The sequence below is a fragment of the Egretta garzetta genome, unplaced genomic scaffold, assembly GCF_000687185.1.
Source record: "Egretta garzetta isolate BGI_Z169 unplaced genomic scaffold, ASM68718v1 scaffold389, whole genome shotgun sequence".
NCBI classification, from domain to species: Eukaryota; Metazoa; Chordata; class Aves; order Pelecaniformes; family Ardeidae; genus Egretta; species Egretta garzetta.
The window spans coordinates 518,868-535,003 of record NW_009260766.1 but is presented as its reverse complement, the minus strand read 5'-3'; the positions used below and the strand labels follow the sequence as shown (position 1 = coordinate 535,003).

The 16,136-nt window shown below is 48.5% G+C and overlaps 2 protein-coding genes across 5 annotated transcripts in view; one reads left to right on the top strand and one right to left on the bottom strand.

Moving 5' to 3' along the window:
- Window positions 1-3,658, top strand: part of PHF13 (PHD finger protein 13) — a 6,326-nt gene extending 2,668 nt beyond the window's left edge. The window contains exons 2-3 of the mRNA XM_035901521.1: window positions 120-707; window positions 1,131-3,658. Of these exons, the coding sequence (XP_035757414.1) occupies window positions 120-707; window positions 1,131-1,357 (815 nt within the window). The 3' untranslated portion in view covers window positions 1,358-3,658. The remainder of the gene's footprint in view (window positions 1-119; window positions 708-1,130) is intronic.
- Window positions 3,659-5,545: 1,887 nt separating this feature from the next.
- DNAJC11 (DnaJ heat shock protein family (Hsp40) member C11) overlaps window positions 5,546-16,136 on the bottom strand; it is a 22,112-nt gene continuing 11,521 nt past the window's right edge. For 3 of the 4 annotated variants that reach the window (XM_035901527.1, XM_035901526.1, XM_035901528.1), the window contains 12 exons: window positions 15,761-15,889; window positions 14,955-15,077; window positions 13,552-13,625; window positions 12,382-12,571; window positions 11,908-11,993; window positions 11,356-11,472; window positions 10,286-10,441; window positions 9,913-9,982; window positions 9,732-9,789; window positions 9,095-9,237; window positions 8,473-8,602; window positions 5,546-7,820 (listed from right to left, as the gene is read on the bottom strand). In XM_035901527.1, the coding sequence (XP_035757420.1) occupies window positions 7,795-7,820; window positions 8,473-8,602; window positions 9,095-9,237; window positions 9,732-9,789; window positions 9,913-9,982; window positions 10,286-10,441; window positions 11,356-11,472; window positions 11,908-11,993; window positions 12,382-12,571; window positions 13,552-13,625; window positions 14,955-15,077; window positions 15,761-15,889 (1,302 nt within the window). In that variant the 3' untranslated portion in view covers window positions 5,546-7,794. The remainder of the gene's footprint in view (window positions 7,821-8,472; window positions 8,603-9,094; window positions 9,238-9,731; window positions 9,790-9,912; window positions 9,983-10,285; window positions 10,442-11,355; window positions 11,473-11,907; window positions 11,994-12,381; window positions 12,572-13,551; window positions 13,626-14,954; window positions 15,078-15,760; window positions 15,890-16,136) is intronic. The other variant, XR_004842926.1, reaches the window with a different exon arrangement.

Below are 16,136 nucleotides of genomic sequence, written 5' to 3'. Positions count from 1 at the left end.
GGCAGCTGCGGCCCCGCCCGGCCGGGGGTCCCTGCGCAGCGTGTGGAGGGAGCGAGCGGGAGCCCGAACCGGGGCGAGACCGGCCGTGTGAGGCAGCGCTGCGCGCAGTTGGCTCCCAGTTAAGGCGTTTATCTGCTTTCTCGGCGTTTTCCAGGAAACGCCGCTGAGGAACAGCCCCAGCCCTCCCAACAGCACCGGGGGCACGATCGACAGCGATAGCTGGGATCCCCGCTTCAACGACATCCCCTCTTCCGTTTCCCTGCCCGCCAAGAACAGAAAGAACTTCAGTCAGCTTAAGCGAGCAAAACCGTACGGTTCCCTGTTCCAGCGGGCAAAACCCGGCAGCTTCCTGCCGGAGCGAAAGCAGATCGACAAGATCAGGAAGAAGAAAAAGCTGAAGAGGAGGGAAACGGAGGTGTCTGCAGAGGAGGACTACGAGGAGAAGCTGCTGGAGCTGGAGGCGGAGGACTCTTACGTGGAGACACCGATGAGCCCCTCGTCTGAGGGCGACCCTCAGTCTGCGGCCGAGCACTGCTCGGTGTGGGACTCTGACACGCCTTCCAGCGTCTCCTACCCCGCCGTGACGGCCGAGCAGACGGTGGAGATCCAGAGCGTGGGCAAACGAACGGTCATTCGGCAGGGCAAGCAGGTGGTCTTTCGGGATGAGGACGGCACTGGCGACGACGAGGACATCATGGTGGATTCGGGTAGGTGGCCTGCCAAAAGCGAATTAGCCAGGCAGAAGCAGCGGTGCTGTTGCCAGTCTTTTGGTGCTTCACTCGTAGCACGAGGGTAACGCTGAGGTGCGCTGCCTGGGCAGAATTAAGTAGCAGTTGGTTTTTTTGGGGGAAGGCGGGGGGGAGGTTGGGCTGCTTTTGCCATAAACTGAGTGAAAAGCTGCACCTTTACAGAAGCAGCCGTTTCTCCTCTCAGTGGATTACGGCCTCTTGTGTACTGCCAAGAGCCTCTTCCACGCAAGAGAGCCTGGTTTCTCTTGAGAGGTGGAAAAATCAGCAGAGTGCCCATCTTTGAAGGCCAGGTAGTTAATCTAGTGCGGAAGGAGAGTAAACTCCCAGTGCGGGTGAGCGGCGTCGGCAGTTAAAAACGTAGCTTGCTCGTTCTCTTTGCAGATGACGACTCGTGGGACCTGGTCACTTGCTTCTGCATGAAGCCTTTTGCTGGGCGGCCGATGATTGAGTGTAACGAGTGCCACACCTGGATCCACCTCTCCTGCGCCAAAATCCGCAAGTCGAACGTCCCAGAGGTCTACATATGCCAGAAGTGCCGGGACTCCAAGTTTGACATTCGCCGTTCGAACCGCTCCCGGACGGGCTCGCGCAGGCGCTTTCTGGACTAGGGGAGGGAGGCGCGTGCTGGAGCGCTGCTTGGGCAGGCGGGCGAGGTGCCGACGCCGGCCGGGAGGCCGGGGAGAGCTCCCCCGAACTGCTGCTGCTCAGGCTGACGGGCTGCCCGGGCGGCCTGCGCTGACAGGGACGAGGAATCGCCAAGTCGCGGGCAGCCGGGGCTGGAAGAGGCCGACTGGTCAAAACTGCTGCTAGATACCGATATTAGCTCAAGGGACGGACTACGATCTCTGGGTCCGGTGGGGTTTTGTCCGGTTGCAGCTATGAACTGGGTGATGTCTGGGGAATGTACAATACCTTTGCCACGTATGTTTTCTCATCCCACTGGGAAACTGCAAACCTTCTCTGTGCTAGGGAACTCCTCCTCCTCCAAAGAGGGAGGAGGAGGAGGAGGGAATCTGTGTGAAGAGTCTGAAAAGTAAATGGCTGTGTGTTTTAATTTTAATGTAATATTATACCTGCCCATTTGTCCGTATATGTCAATCTTAGATATTCTAAGGCTCCGTAGGAGTGAGCGGCAACAGATACCGACCTCTGCGTGATCTGCCGCCTCCTCCGCGGGCCTGGGCAGCAGGGGAGTTCTGTGATTTGGCATCGTTCACGTGAAAACAGGACTTCTTCCTGCGCCGAGGGACCGGCGCGTTTAAAAGAGGAGAGCAGCCCTTTTTCTGCACAGGCAGTGCGGGGGATTAGCGACATCCCATTTCTTCCTAGGTCTCCTCTTACGGTGATTTTTTGTGACTTTGTTTTGCATGATCGGCTCAAATGTGTGTATGGGGGTTACCGTTTGCTCTGTTTCCCGGCCCTTCGTTAAACTCTAAGGTGCTGTTTTAAGAAGACGATGACTCTCCCTTTTCTCAGCCCAGAATTCAAACGTGGACTGTCAAAGGGGCCGTAGTAAACTTAGAACCTGGCAGGTCTGGTTTGGGATTTGATCGTTTCCATCCGAGTACTACAGCTGAGTTGACTTTTGGTTTTGCTGTTTGTTTTTTTGAGACTGGATTTGTAATCCAAAAAATGGAATCTTTAACCTATTGGTTGCAAATTATACCGATAAAAGCAAATGCAGGCGATGCAGCTAGCAAGACGAAGTGCAATGAAGATCCAGCCGGTGCAGGGGAAGACAGGAGAGGGCCGAGGCCCCCGCCGATGCTGCGGTCCCTCCGTGGGACTTCCTGGGGCCTCAGCCCGAGGGAAATCTGTTCAGAAACGTTGATGGGGAGTCGAGGCTTTTACGCAAGGCCACCGAGATAGCGGCCTTGTTCCTCGATGATCAAACAGAGCGAGCCCTACGTATCGCACAGATTGGGCTTGCGTGTCGAGGTGTTTCTCTGAAGTTATGCGTCTGAGGAACAACGTTGTGCTCTGTCCGGTGAGACCATGAGGCAAGGGGAGTCGCTGGCCGGTGCCGCGGCCGAAGCGAGCCTAGTCATACTGGCAGGAACGTGTCCAGGCTAGTCCTGCAGATACAGCACGTTAGCCCACCGCCTTATCCGTGTACTGGCTCATCAGGAGACGCGTCCTGGTGATGACTGAGGGTCTTTCCCGTACACAGAGTCGGGTACCCTCCTTCAGATGTCCGACGTGGGGCTGCCAAAGCTTCCGGCAGGCCGTCCAGCACTGCAGCGCTCTGTGGCGTGTCACACCAGGGGTGTCCAGAGGTCTGCCGGCCCGAGTCAGGATGTGCAACTGTTCCTCAGTCCTGCTTCTTTATAAAAATGTTGTTCTGCCAAGCTGCAACAACTTACTCTGGGTTCTGAAAACCAGCTCCAGCTTCTGTAACATCTCAACACCATGACCGTGGTATGCTGCCTTCCAGAAGCTACGCAGGACCACTGAGGAGTTTGCCAAAGACTTGCCCCCGACGGCTGCCTGACTGTTCTTTGCAGCCAGAAAAATAACCAAAGTTCTTAACTGCTGCCATTTCATTCTGCAAACAGAAAGGCTCTGGAAGATCCCGGTTGCGAGCTGCGCGAGGGCTTGACCTGCTCTGAGAATTGGTATCTCTGCGTTCACAGCATGTCTGCAATTCAACTGGACCTCCGTGGAATGTGTTCCCGAAGCTTTTATGGGAGAAATGGCCAACTGCCACGCAAACAGCCTCTTTCACAGAGGCTCGGTACTAATCGATGTGACTGACTCTTGTTCTGTTACCTTTCAGATTTATCCCAATAGATGGTGTCTGACAAGTCCAGCACGTTACAGTATCAGCAGAGAGAAAAAAGCAACATCTCCATTCTTTTAGTTCATCACTTTCAGCCATGTATAATTATAGTTTAATTCAGAACTTTATTTTTTCATTAAAACTGTTTTAATGAACCATGTTTTTTTCTTAAATGTGAAACAGGTGAACAATGATTTTGTTTTATTCTGAACTCAGGAGTCTGCTGTTATGATTTACTGGTGTGGAAAGCCGTTGTGCCAGGTAGCAGCAGGACCTGACGCTTCAGGCGCTCCTCCCAGAACGATACACAAAGTCGGGTACGCATAGGAGTGCTGCAAACATTCTCTTCCATGTGCCGACAGGTATCCTCACCTCTCCTTGCAGCAGCCGCTCCTCGCCCAGCCTTCGCTGTGAGCAAGGTAAATTGTGGTGGAGCCCCATCGCTGGTGCAGGGACAAGCACGGGGCAGCGTGGAGCGACGGGAGGCGGGCGATGCCTGCTGCTGCAGGAGCCCGGGGGGGCTGAAGGCAGCCGGGACGCTGCCGTGGGCTCACTGACAGGGACCTGCCGAAAGGTGTGAAGCCTGGGGAGAGGACGGGTCAGGATGCCTACGGCATCGGCAGCATGTGGCCCTGGCAGGGCTCCTTCGTGAGAGCGCCTGAAGGCAGGCTTGGTGTGTAGAAGCCCAGCGTGAGGCAGGGCAAATCACGCCAGGTGACTGCTGGCCAAGGTGACCCCATACCTGCCCCACTCGCCTGAGAGCCAGGTCCCTGGAGAACCGGGCACCGCAGCCTCAGCAGACCTCAGGCCTGCATCTGCCTGGCAAAGACCGGCCGGCTCCACCAGACCCAAACCAGACCCCTTAAAACCCTCCGGGGGCTGTGCTGAAGGAGAGCTCCTTCCCTCCCACCCCTGCCCCACCGCAGGGCGGCACTGAGGACCCCAAACCACCACAGGGATGCTGGTGCCTTGGTGCCACCCCCAGCTCCTGTAGGTGCCACGACCTCGAAGGCACTGCTGCTCAGCCAGCTGCGTTCAGAACAGCAGCCTTAACACCGCGGTGAACTTAAAAGATGGCTCGACTCTTTGGATGTGGCACCGGATCATATTAGAAGCTAAGCTCTGGTTGCTTACAGCTTCTATTTTAATTGTATTTGTGATTTAGTATTATATAGAGTGATAAACAGAACTCCCAGAGGAGTTGTAGCTGTAAAATGGCAGCTTCTCACAGAGCAGAAATGGTGGCGTTGAAGGCAGCAGTTCCTCAGGTGGGGCTGTCAGACTCCACCGTGTGGTCACAACTCAGCAACGCTTGACAATTACAAACGCTGCAGGGAAGCAAAAATGGAGCTCACGCTTTAACTACTGCAGAAAAGAACCTGCAGCAGCAGCCTCATGGATGGGGAAGGGCACTCACAGTACTGGAAAGGAGGGGGAAAGCAAGGGTCTGAATCCCTGGTTCCTTGGTGGCCCCATCTGGCAGGAAAAAACAAGCTATATACTTTTCATGACGTTCAGCCAGGGAACGGGGCAAGGCCTGCGTTGGTATTGATCGTGAGGGATTTTACTTTAACAAGAATCGCAAATTCAGATGTTCGAAGTACAAAGTTAAGGCTCATCTGTCCCTTGCACAGACTTCTTTGCAATTAGAAAGAAAGAGAATTCCAAGGTGCCAGGGGAAGACAGCACAGAGGGGGAAGAGCCAGTGCTCTGACGAGAACGCAGCTGCGATTGAGAGGAAAGCACCCGCGGGACTCCAAGCCCTGGCCGGGTGGCTGAGCCACCTTCAGGTATGAACATGCTGGTCGAGTTGCACGGGAGGAGGCTTAGAGGGTTTTTACAGCAGAGCTGGTGCCTAGAGCTCTGGCTCCTTGTAGCTTTTCGGTGGCTGAGCCACCCTGGGATTGGGTTGTCAAAGGTGAGAGCATGCACAGCAAGACAAGGGAATACTCTAAAAAAGTAAATTCTAAACCTCTGTCTCCGCCTCAAGAATTTCCAGTTTACAGGCTCTGGCTGAAAAGACGAGCGTGTGTTTCCGGATCCTCACTAAGGTATTTAAAGCATTTGCTGGGTCAATTAGAGATGGATGTGTCACCTCACATTTCTATGGCATTTTAAAGTTTGCACCCAAAGATGCTGCCCTGCTACAGGTTTCAACTGCTGGGGTAGGAACAGCATGCTCTGCCCCTCAGAAACATTATTTTTCAAGTGTAGAAATACCACGGGATGCCTTGAAGTATGGAAGCGGTTTTTAGAATCGTGTCACTATTTCTCTACCTTTTAAAGTTGACTGTGCAAGAAAACACGTTCATGACAGCAGGAAATATCCTTGGGAGTGGTCAGAAAAGAGAAGAATTGTTTTATTGTGCAAACACTGCACAGTGTCCTTGCTCTGCTAGATACAGGGCTGCAGTAAGATTCTTCTTTGTAATTAGCAGCAAATGTGTTGTCACTATTTTGCACTTGCTTGTACAAAACTTCAATCCTCCGTACTCCTCCTGGGAGTATTTTGCCACGGCCCAGTCACTACAGACTGGCTCTCGCTCGTGACCATACACTCCATGCAGTGACAGCACATGAAAAAGGAATTTCTGGTGGCGGTTTCTGCCCAGTTACACACACAAGCGATCAACAGAGGTCAACAAGCAGGACGTGACAGAGGGTGCAGTTACATTTACAAAACCTGCAACCCTTGCTTTTCAGCAGGCTACTTTTCAGCTGAATATAATTTATTGCATATTTTACATTTAATTTCAGATCCACAGAACACTGGTCATAAGTGAAACAAAATCCCGCACCAGGAGGTGGTCACAGCTGAAGAGTTTTGGTTTTTATTCAAAACAAGTGAACATCCCTTCATGGTATGAACTTGTTTTTTTAAAGCGGGGGGGAAGCGTCTCTTTCAGACTGGCTCAAATAAGTCTGCTTCTGGAAATATAATTCTCCTGTTACAATGACTTGAGCAAAGAGAACCACCGTTGCACAGGCAGAGGGGCCAAGTACGTGTCAGGAAAAGATCTACGGTAGTAGTTAAGAGCAACAATGCACTGCCAAGATACCTTTCCCTCCTGTTTCTCACATGTAAGCTATGAAGGCTGTTCTAGGGCTCACCAAGAGCAGAGCTGTGACTGAGAAACAGCCACGATTATTCCTTTTCTCTATGAAGAAGCCTCGGTAGCGTTGACACACGCAGTGTGTGGTAGGTACTACAAGGCTGCCGTTTCCATCTGCTGTGTCACTTGAACAGGACTGCCCTTTTTGCTGGTAAATCACTGCCATGGCTTCCATGCAAGATTAATCCAATGGATTTATGTCATAACTGATGCTTTTTAGAAAGGGCAGCTGAATTTTACGTTTTCAGCTCTCTACCCATTTGGCTTCTCTCCTCACTTTGGTCTGGTTTACTTGTATGAACTACGTTCCTCTTTTTCCTAGAAATAAATTAGATGGGAAGAGACAGTCGCAGCATCAGAATCAAATTAAATGAGTTGCTGTCCTTCTTCCCCACTTGCTTTCCTCTTTTCTTGAAAACCTTGATAGTACATGATTCTAGACGGCAGAAAAATTAATAAGATCATTACACCCCGTGTCCTTGTCTGGAATAGCAGTGTTTGAAATGAGCAGCTGGATGGATTCATGCTGAAGGGGTCCATGTTACTACAAAAGGCAAAGAACTTAATTTCAAACATACTTGTTCTTAGCAAGTACATTTCAAATACAGATTTGAGATGGAAAACAATCTCTTGCCCTCTTTCCAACAAAAAGATTTACACAGAGGCATTCCAGCAGGTGGCCAGAGAACTAAACTTCCCCCCAGGAGCAGAAAAAGTTATGTTACCTACCCCAGAAGTACGTGGAGAAGCGAGAACAGCAGGTCATCTTCCCCGCTCAGTGCAAAAAGATATATATATATATATATGTGTGAGACTGCACAAATGGACTGTGGCCAAATCGCAGCAGGGAAGACATGGCTGCATGACGGGGGCTGCTCAGTGCCCACTCGCACACCCTCAGCAGAAAGCACTGCGCATTCAGAGTCACGTTGCTTTATTGGTTACTGAGCCACAATTCAGAGAAGTATTGCCTTGGAGCCACCTGTAGAAGCAGGTTCTCTCATTTTGTCTCCTAACATAACTGGTAGGACACCACCTGCTCTATGGATAGTAAAAATAAAAATGTCTCTGTTCAAACTTGTAGCATCTGGGGGAAGGTTGTGTAGTTTCCGTTGACCCAGGTGCCGTAACGGATGCGCACGCTCTCACCAGATTAGCCATCTGCATCGATTCTGTGAGCTGTCGGATGAGAACAATAAATGGATACCGGCCACTTCTGTCAGATGAGACACATCCTAGCTTGAGCTTACCGCTGTACCAGGGAGAGGCAGGAACACTTCTGGCTGCTAATTGAACACAATTCATACACACCTCCAAGGTACTTAAGGAAGCTTTGTAAGCTTCTTAAATTGGGCCAGGGAGCTGGACTAGAGTAACATGAGGTTTCTGCCCTTTAGCCATCTCCCCAGACCTACAGGGGTACCAGTACAACTTGTCACTAGCAGGTACCAGCTTCGCAAAATTATTCTGGCAGGGAAAATGTGTTGGCAGATAGATAAATGGGGGTGAGGAAGAAATCTACCTCAGCCCTCCACCTTGCCTTCATACATTCAATTCAGTCCTCAAAGGGCAATCCAATGCTGTGAATTGCCCAGCAGGGACACCAGCAGCTGTAGCAGGCCTCTGCTTCTAACTCCAGTTAGATACGTCAGGTTAGATGGTATAAACAGCTGCAGTGGTGCTGCTCTTTTAGGTCACATCCCAGAGGCATATCATGGTCAGTCCGTTTCAGTGACCCCAGAACCCCCATTCTGTGTGCTTCACCACACAGAGCTGAAGCAATCCTTCACGGGTTCCTGAAGGGAGAAGCAGGGTGGTCCTTGCTACTTACATTGCTTTGGTATCCTAAGGGCCTCGTTGTCAGCTGACATCACTTGGTGCAGAACTCCTCGGAACTGATAAAGCACTTTCAAACTCTTCTCTTCACCCACGCAGGGGTCGTAGAAACCTGGCAGCCCAGCCTTGAAACAGAGAAGGACAGACTGAGCATCAGGGAATGGACTTTCACAGCTCTTCAACTGACCAAAACCATTTATTAGTGCTAGAACAAGGTCTCACTTTAAAAAAAAAAAAAAAAAAAAAAAGCTTTGTTGCCAATGAGACGAGATGAGAAGCTCAGGACTCGCCTCCCCAGTGGCAAGATCTAACTACAGAAAAGAGCGAGTCAGGGGAGTGGGAAGTTTCTGGTGTACAGCCCCAGAGTCTGTAACATGCGCTGTCTCATGCTGCAAATACAGAGAGGCTGTTTCTTTGGTGCTGGAAATGCCCAGAGAAACAGAAGTCCTGGAGGTTCATAACACTTGGTATGTAAGCGGCTTCTGTAAATTCATCTAGAGTCTCTAGCTTCAAGCACACTGGAGAAATACCCTGGCAGGACAGCAGATGGTTCAACCGAAATTCTGAGTCACAGATTTGAGCTCTTGAGTCTGGGCTTTTACAGAGCAGCTACATACCTTGGACGCCTCTGTAAGGATGAGTTTAGAGTCTTTCACCAAGCACTGCAGGGGCACAGTCACATCTATTACTTTCACCTTCTCATTCTTCCTGCTGTTGTCATTAACAAACTTCCCATACCAGGCATTCACTACAATCAAACCTGCATTTCACATGAAAACACAGATGTGATGAACGGCTTCCCACCGACAGCTAGGCAGACACCAATGAAAAGACCATCCCAGCATTTTCTCTTGCTTTCAATGATATTTAAATTTTCCCTGCCTGGACCCCTGCTTCTCAAGACAGAAGAACATTTCTACTTAGGTGTAAACTGCAGACTGTAACTTTTGCAGCTACTTATAGACACACCTCTCTGTGAAGAGGTGAATCCACACTACTGTCTTCACCCTGTTGATCCACCTGACAGCACGTCCCAAGACAATATTCAGTGGATCTCTACTAAGCTCAGGCACCAGAAGGCGAATCATAATAGAACTTCCCCACAACACGCGCAACAGCAGCCACGCTGTGCTTCATTAAGGATGGAAATTAAGAAACCATACCTTGCATTTCCCCCCCCTCAACCACCCAGCCTTTGTATTGTTCCCTCCTCTTCAAATTTATGGAACAAGTAAGCAGGGTTGTAATCTTTACCCATTCTGGCTTCCTCTGCTTCAATTATCCTCCGGACAGACTCTTGCATTAACCGGACCTGTCAACACACAAGGGGCAGAGCAAAAAAGAAGCAGGGTCAGACACTGTGTCCAAAAGAGAAAAGCCCAGAGTGAAAACAGCTTCCTTTAATTGAGGGGGATTAGTTATGAGAAAGACTTACCGCAGCTTCAGCCTCCTGCTTCTTCTGAAGGATGTCGCTGGCTGTACTCTCCCTTTGCTTCTCCAGCTCTCTGGCATAAGGAAGTCAACATCCCATCAGGTCTACACCGTGGATGGGATTCAGCCACAAAGTGGCTGATGTCTACTTACCCACCCCAATTACAACTGACCCACCACCTCACACAAATGAGCTTGGTTTTAAGGTTCTTCCCACCTTTCAAGATATTTTTGTAGGCTTCCAGAATTCAGCAGTACCAAATAAATAGTGAACCACAGTGTCTCAGCTGGATATCCCAGCCTTTGCACCGGGCTCCCAGAAGCACTGGAGTGGGACTTCCCGGCTCTGCATTTAAAACACAGTCTTATGAGCTCACCTCTCCTTTTGTGCCCTGAGGTAGGGTTTGATGATTAGCCTATGCATGGCAAAGTAGATAACTAGAGGTCCCACGGTGGCATAGAATACAGCACTGGGAAGCAGCTGATCTGTCAGGTGGACAGGGAAGAAGTAGGTCTGACTAGCCCTATTCAACCTGGAAGAAAAAAAGAACAGTGACAGGTAAGAGGAAACGCAGGGGCTCAAAAAGGTGAAAATCTGATAAACTGAAACAAGACAATGGTAAGACACCACCCAGAGACAGACTTCTATGTAGCAGACATCTCTTGTGGTAGCACCTGGCCTTTCTAAAGTGTTTTTTTTAATCTTAGGAGAATTTATTTTGTCATTAATTCCACCAGGGAAAAGGACCAACATCACCATCAAGAGAAAAGAAAATGCTTGTAGAGAAGGTCTATTATCACAACACCAGCACGTGCCTTCAAGGAAGGAGTACGTTAATATTTTTCTGGCGCTTACAATAATATATATTTTAGAAAGCATTTGTTTTCTTGGGACAGAGGCCTTCACGGCTTTACAGCAGTTTCAGCATCCTGGCACTCCCTCTGCCGGCACCAGTTAAAAGTGCAGTACAGCCCACGAACCCCTAAAGGGTTCGGCCCCTCTTAGTGAACTGCATCTTATCAATAGTGTCATCTCCTCTGTTAATTAACGAATATTCGTTAATTCCAGTATATACTCGTGTACAGTGTTATAAAAACGAAATGCAATTAAATCCATTTCTACCAATAATGTTTTCAGAAATCTTCCATCCGCTTACTATAACGCTCCAAACCTTGCTTTAAGCTGTATTTTCAGAATATTTTGATGCAGGCACACACTAGTCCCGAAAGAGGTGGCTCAGGCTCAGAGTAACACCAGCAGAAGCCACACATACCTTCCGACGGACACCGCTCGTGTTAGAGGTGAGGGCGGCTGCAAGTTTTCACACTGATACATCAATATACCTGTATTGCCCTAAGACTGGGACCTTCCCACCTGAATATTGGAAATAGAATCATGCAGGTTACGGTCAGCCTCTGCAATCTAGAGTTGTAATCTCGAACTGACTTGATTTTCAAAGACACTCCTTGGGGAACACCAACACTGACGGTGGCTCCTAAAATGCTGTGCCTGGAAATCTTCCTCTCTGCTCCATACTCCACTATGGTCCCAAAGAAACCCGCCCTAGAACGACAGAACCAAAAACTGGTAAAACAGGGAGGACTCCTGAATTCCTCTTTACCGAATCCTTTAATTCCCCAACAAGTAAAACATGGAAACACATCTGTGTGCAGTGCATGTTGGCTACTGGAAGATTCACGGTGTTTCTACAAGGTGAAATAAGCCTTTTCAGCTTGTAAAGTAGTAAACTGACTACAAGAACTTCTGGCTTTCTTATTGGTGATGATACAGAGATATCACACATAGGTATTTTAAGTTCCACTTATCTGAAGAGGCATACAGAGCTAAGCCTCCAAGATGTTCACTTCAGCATTTACCAGATTTAATTAATGAAAAGCAGATTCCCAAAGACCATGGAAGCATTTGATTTGCATGGAACCTGGGGGCCGGCAGATTCTTCAGACCGTGAGCAAAATGAATTTCCTCTTGCACACTTACTTGAGAGAACCTTTCACTCGTGTTTGATCTTCATCCTGAAACTTATGCTGATAACTGACCATCATGAAAGAATGGGGGATTCCCAGCTGAAATACAAGAGGCACAAATGTATGAAAATGTACCCTCGGCCACCGCTGAACATTCCCCCACATTTCCTTTCTTATACTTTAAGTGGCACAGAAAACATAGCAGTGCTTGCCACTTACTCGTGCCACTGCAAACTCTGCAGTCTGTGTTGTGCATCCTGACCCTAACCTGAGCTGATCCACATTAGATGTGGCAACGCTGGGTGCAAGGTGTTGTACTCTGCCAAATGCAGCTGGTTACCTACGTTACATGTTCATATGAGACAGCACCAACTGCTCCATTATCCTCTAGTCCCAAGCCAAAATGCTGCTGGGATGGAAAAGTTGAGGCACTTCTCTCCCACAGGGTGGTACCACCATCTTCTGCGTACAGCAACAGGACTCTCACCTGTAACGCCATGGTGAAATGGCTGGTTTTTGTATCCCGGACAATGCTAGTGTTCATGGCTGACTGGATGCCCCACCGCCACTGTAAGTACCCCATCGTGTTCTTGTCGAGGTTGCGGGCTAGGACTGTGGTGAGGCCCGGGCGGATCCCACGGGACGAAAACTGCAGGGCACAGTTTGTAGTGATGAAACTAGGAGAAATAAGGAAAGCCTCATCAGTGATAAAACACAGGCTCACAGATGGCCTCAAATTCCTCCTTTCCCTGGAGCCTCCCTGAACATGCAGAGACTATCCTGCAAAGAGCATGACACCTGAGGGTTTCGGGAAAAACTCAAAACTAATTTAGACTGCACTGACCACAGCACAGCCCAGAAGAGCTGGGTTATGCCCTAGTTTAATGGTCTGGGCCACAACACTGCAGCCAGTGCAGCAGGCTACCTTTCAGCCTTTACCCTTCTTGCCCTAGGCAGATAAAGTCCTGGTCTTCCGCAGAGGCAGCACACCTGGCTGCTAGAAGATAGCAGCCCTGCTGTTTAATAATCCTCAACCCTCAGCTCCAAACCCCAGCATTAATGGACTCCACAGGGAACAAGAACCCTGTATAAGCTCTGAGCAATGGCGTATTTACTAAATTAGGAAATATAAAAAGAAGGAAGTCTACACTGGCACCTACAACGCTGTAACGGATGTCTTCAGTCACCACCCTTACCTTGTACTCTCCTTTGCAACTTGAGACCTCTATTCATTCGTAAACAGACACCACACTAGTGGCAAATTTGGCATTATTTCCCTAAAACATGACATATCATCCACACATGGAAGCCCCAGAAGCGTTCCCCAATTTTTTGTTCTGCTCCCAGAGCAAACTCCTGTCGCTCCAATTGTGAAATCATGCCTCAAGTATCATGAATTCATGACAAGATCAAATACAAATGTAAGGATGTGGAACACAGACCTTCCTTAAACTGGAAGTATGAACACAAAGGACACCAACACACAAAAAGGATACCAGCATTTTGATCAGTCCTAAAGGACGACCTTAAGTCTAAAGAAGAAATACCTTACTTTGTAGGATAGAAAACAAATCCAGAATTAACATGGAACAGAACTCAAACTGTTTAGGTCCTTAGTGTGGAATATTAACCATTAGACCGTTTTTCTAATATTTACCATCTTGGTGTAAGATTACGGAATATCTTCAGACCGAAGAGAGGTCCCTGGAGGTCTCCTGCTCCAAACTCCAACTGTTTAAATGCACAATGCCAGATTGTTAGAAGAAAACATCTTTTACAACAGTGGCAAAGTACTTCACAAGCGTCATTTACATCACAGACATTTTACACGTCTGAGTAACATTTACCACATATTTCAGCATCTTCTCTTCTCTGCTAGCTTTGCACTCGGAATATGAGGTGTCTCACTGAGTAGGGTCCTCATGAGTAAAACAAAGCCAGTTTCATAGTGCTACACGCTGCTGCTGCTGCTGCTGCTACTACTATTACTACTACTAGCACCTGCTCTGGTGAAAATGGAGAAAACACCTCCATCACAGCCCCACAACGGTGAACACCAAGGCTTGGCTGGTGCCCTCTGAGGACAGGAGTCCTTCCCAGGACAGCCTCACAGTAACGTTGTCAGCAGTTCTGCTGCTGCACCGTCTCAGCGTCTGCAAACTGTGCCTGCTGTTTCATCCGCTAGCCTGGGTGACTTCCAGAGCTGCTGTTCAACGTTTATTTGGTGCTGTTCAGTCTCATTAACAGAAGCAGTTCTTAGATCTGACGCTTTTCTTGACAAAACCTGCAAAAGCAGTTCATACTACCTCTGCGTCTCCCAAGTAAGTTTACTACATGGATTTTTAAAAACTTTTTTAGTCAACTGACTCATGACAATATCCACGAGCTCCTGTATTAGCAATATTACAAAATCCTGATGCAAATCAAATGCCTCTAGTCTATGAATTCTCAAACGAGAGGAAATCTCCTGTGTCTCACAAGCTGAGGAAACAGGTTAGCAGTATCTAGTGTGCAAAAAGGAAGGCGCAGAAAGCAGCCACCACCCATAGCAGTGATGCCATGAGCATCTCAAACAAAGCCACTGGTCTAGAGAGGCACAGCCTTCAGGTGGTAACAGGAGACCTTCCAGCTACTTAGATCGTATCTGCCTGGGAGCCAAACTATTTTCCTCCATAACGTCTTCCCTTGTGAGCAGAGCAGTTTCTGAAGCAAAGGCAAACTATCACGCTGCCCTAAGGCGCATGCTCACAGCCTCTGGAAGGCACCTGGGAGGCTTCAGGCAGTGAAATTAGAAAGGCCCTGGAGACAACAGGTAACAATTCCATCAGCATCAGTGAAGTCCAAAATGCACAGTCAAATGGAAAGGGGAAACAATTAAGAAAAAAGGTTTGGCCTTCCCTTTTTCTCAAATTCCTTTGAGAATTCTTTTTTCTACATTCTACAGAATGAGAGAAAATGAGAGAAGAAACAGAGCTACAGTTCCCTATAAACATTAGGTAACTAATCCAAGCAGCCTGAAATAGACTGGATATAAAGATGCCTAACAGCTAGTGCTCTTACCTCTCCCCATCCCTTGGCGGAAGTCACTCGTCTCAGAGCAAGATTAATCGATCCACCTCCATTCCCGTTCTGGGTGGAAAGGTTACCAGACAGTATTGCTGTGTCCGTGGCAGTCAACGGTGCCTGAAAAATGAATATATCGTTACCAATTACTCTGACCCCAATTCCCACATTTAATGCATGTTCTGCAAGGACATAATCGTGACTGCAGAGACTGTAAGTGCAGAGAGATGGGCAACGCTCCAGCTGACTCCTTGTCATCTGCTAAGCCCAGGTGTTTGAAGCAGACATGGCCACGCTTGCTCTAAATGTTGTAGTCAAGAAGTGAGGCAATTCTTACAGTACCAGACATTTGTGACACCTTTAACGTACCACCTTGAAGTCCTGACCCTGCATTGCAAACCCTTCTAATCTCGCTAGCAGACTAAATTTCTTCAGCTCTCTGGAACAGAGGAAACCCTCCCCCTTCTTTTCCTTACCCACATCCTCAAAACTGGACGCCGTTCGTTTTCATACACTAGATACTCCATGTCGAATGAGAACTAGATACCTGTTTTCAATCACGACTGAGCCTCCCTTCTGGCAGGAAGGCAGGACCACTCTAGCCTACAAATGCATGCTGTACAGTCAAGACGCAGTCCTGTTGGAACTGAGCCTCCGCTTCCCACCCACGCTGGTAATCGCATCCTTCTGTAAATCAAGACGAGGACCCCCTGAGCAGTGTTTCGTTTTCTGTTGCTTTGCACTGTAGTGCCTCATTAGCTCAGGCCCTGCTCCACACCGTCGGCGGCGTCTGCCCTCCTTACCTCAATGGACTGGGATATGTGCATTTTGTTTATCTCGATCTGGGGAAAGCTGCTCCCAGGCACATCTTCGTATTCTTCGTCATAACGATCAAAGAGGTCAGTGGCATCTATTCCAACACTAATTGTTCCCTGAGGAACGACAAGTGAAAGAAGTACTTAGCATTAATAAACATCCAACACACATAGGCCAAATGGCTAAAGCATCCTTGCATATGATTAGATTTTTTTTTGCAGTTTTTTCTTGTTCTGCAATTACCTTTTCCACTCTAAAATGCATTTCTGACACATTCAAGACAAACAAAACCAAACAATTACAATATTCTAAAACAGCAATATAAATCATAAAATAAACTGGATAAAAGACAGTTTCTCAGCA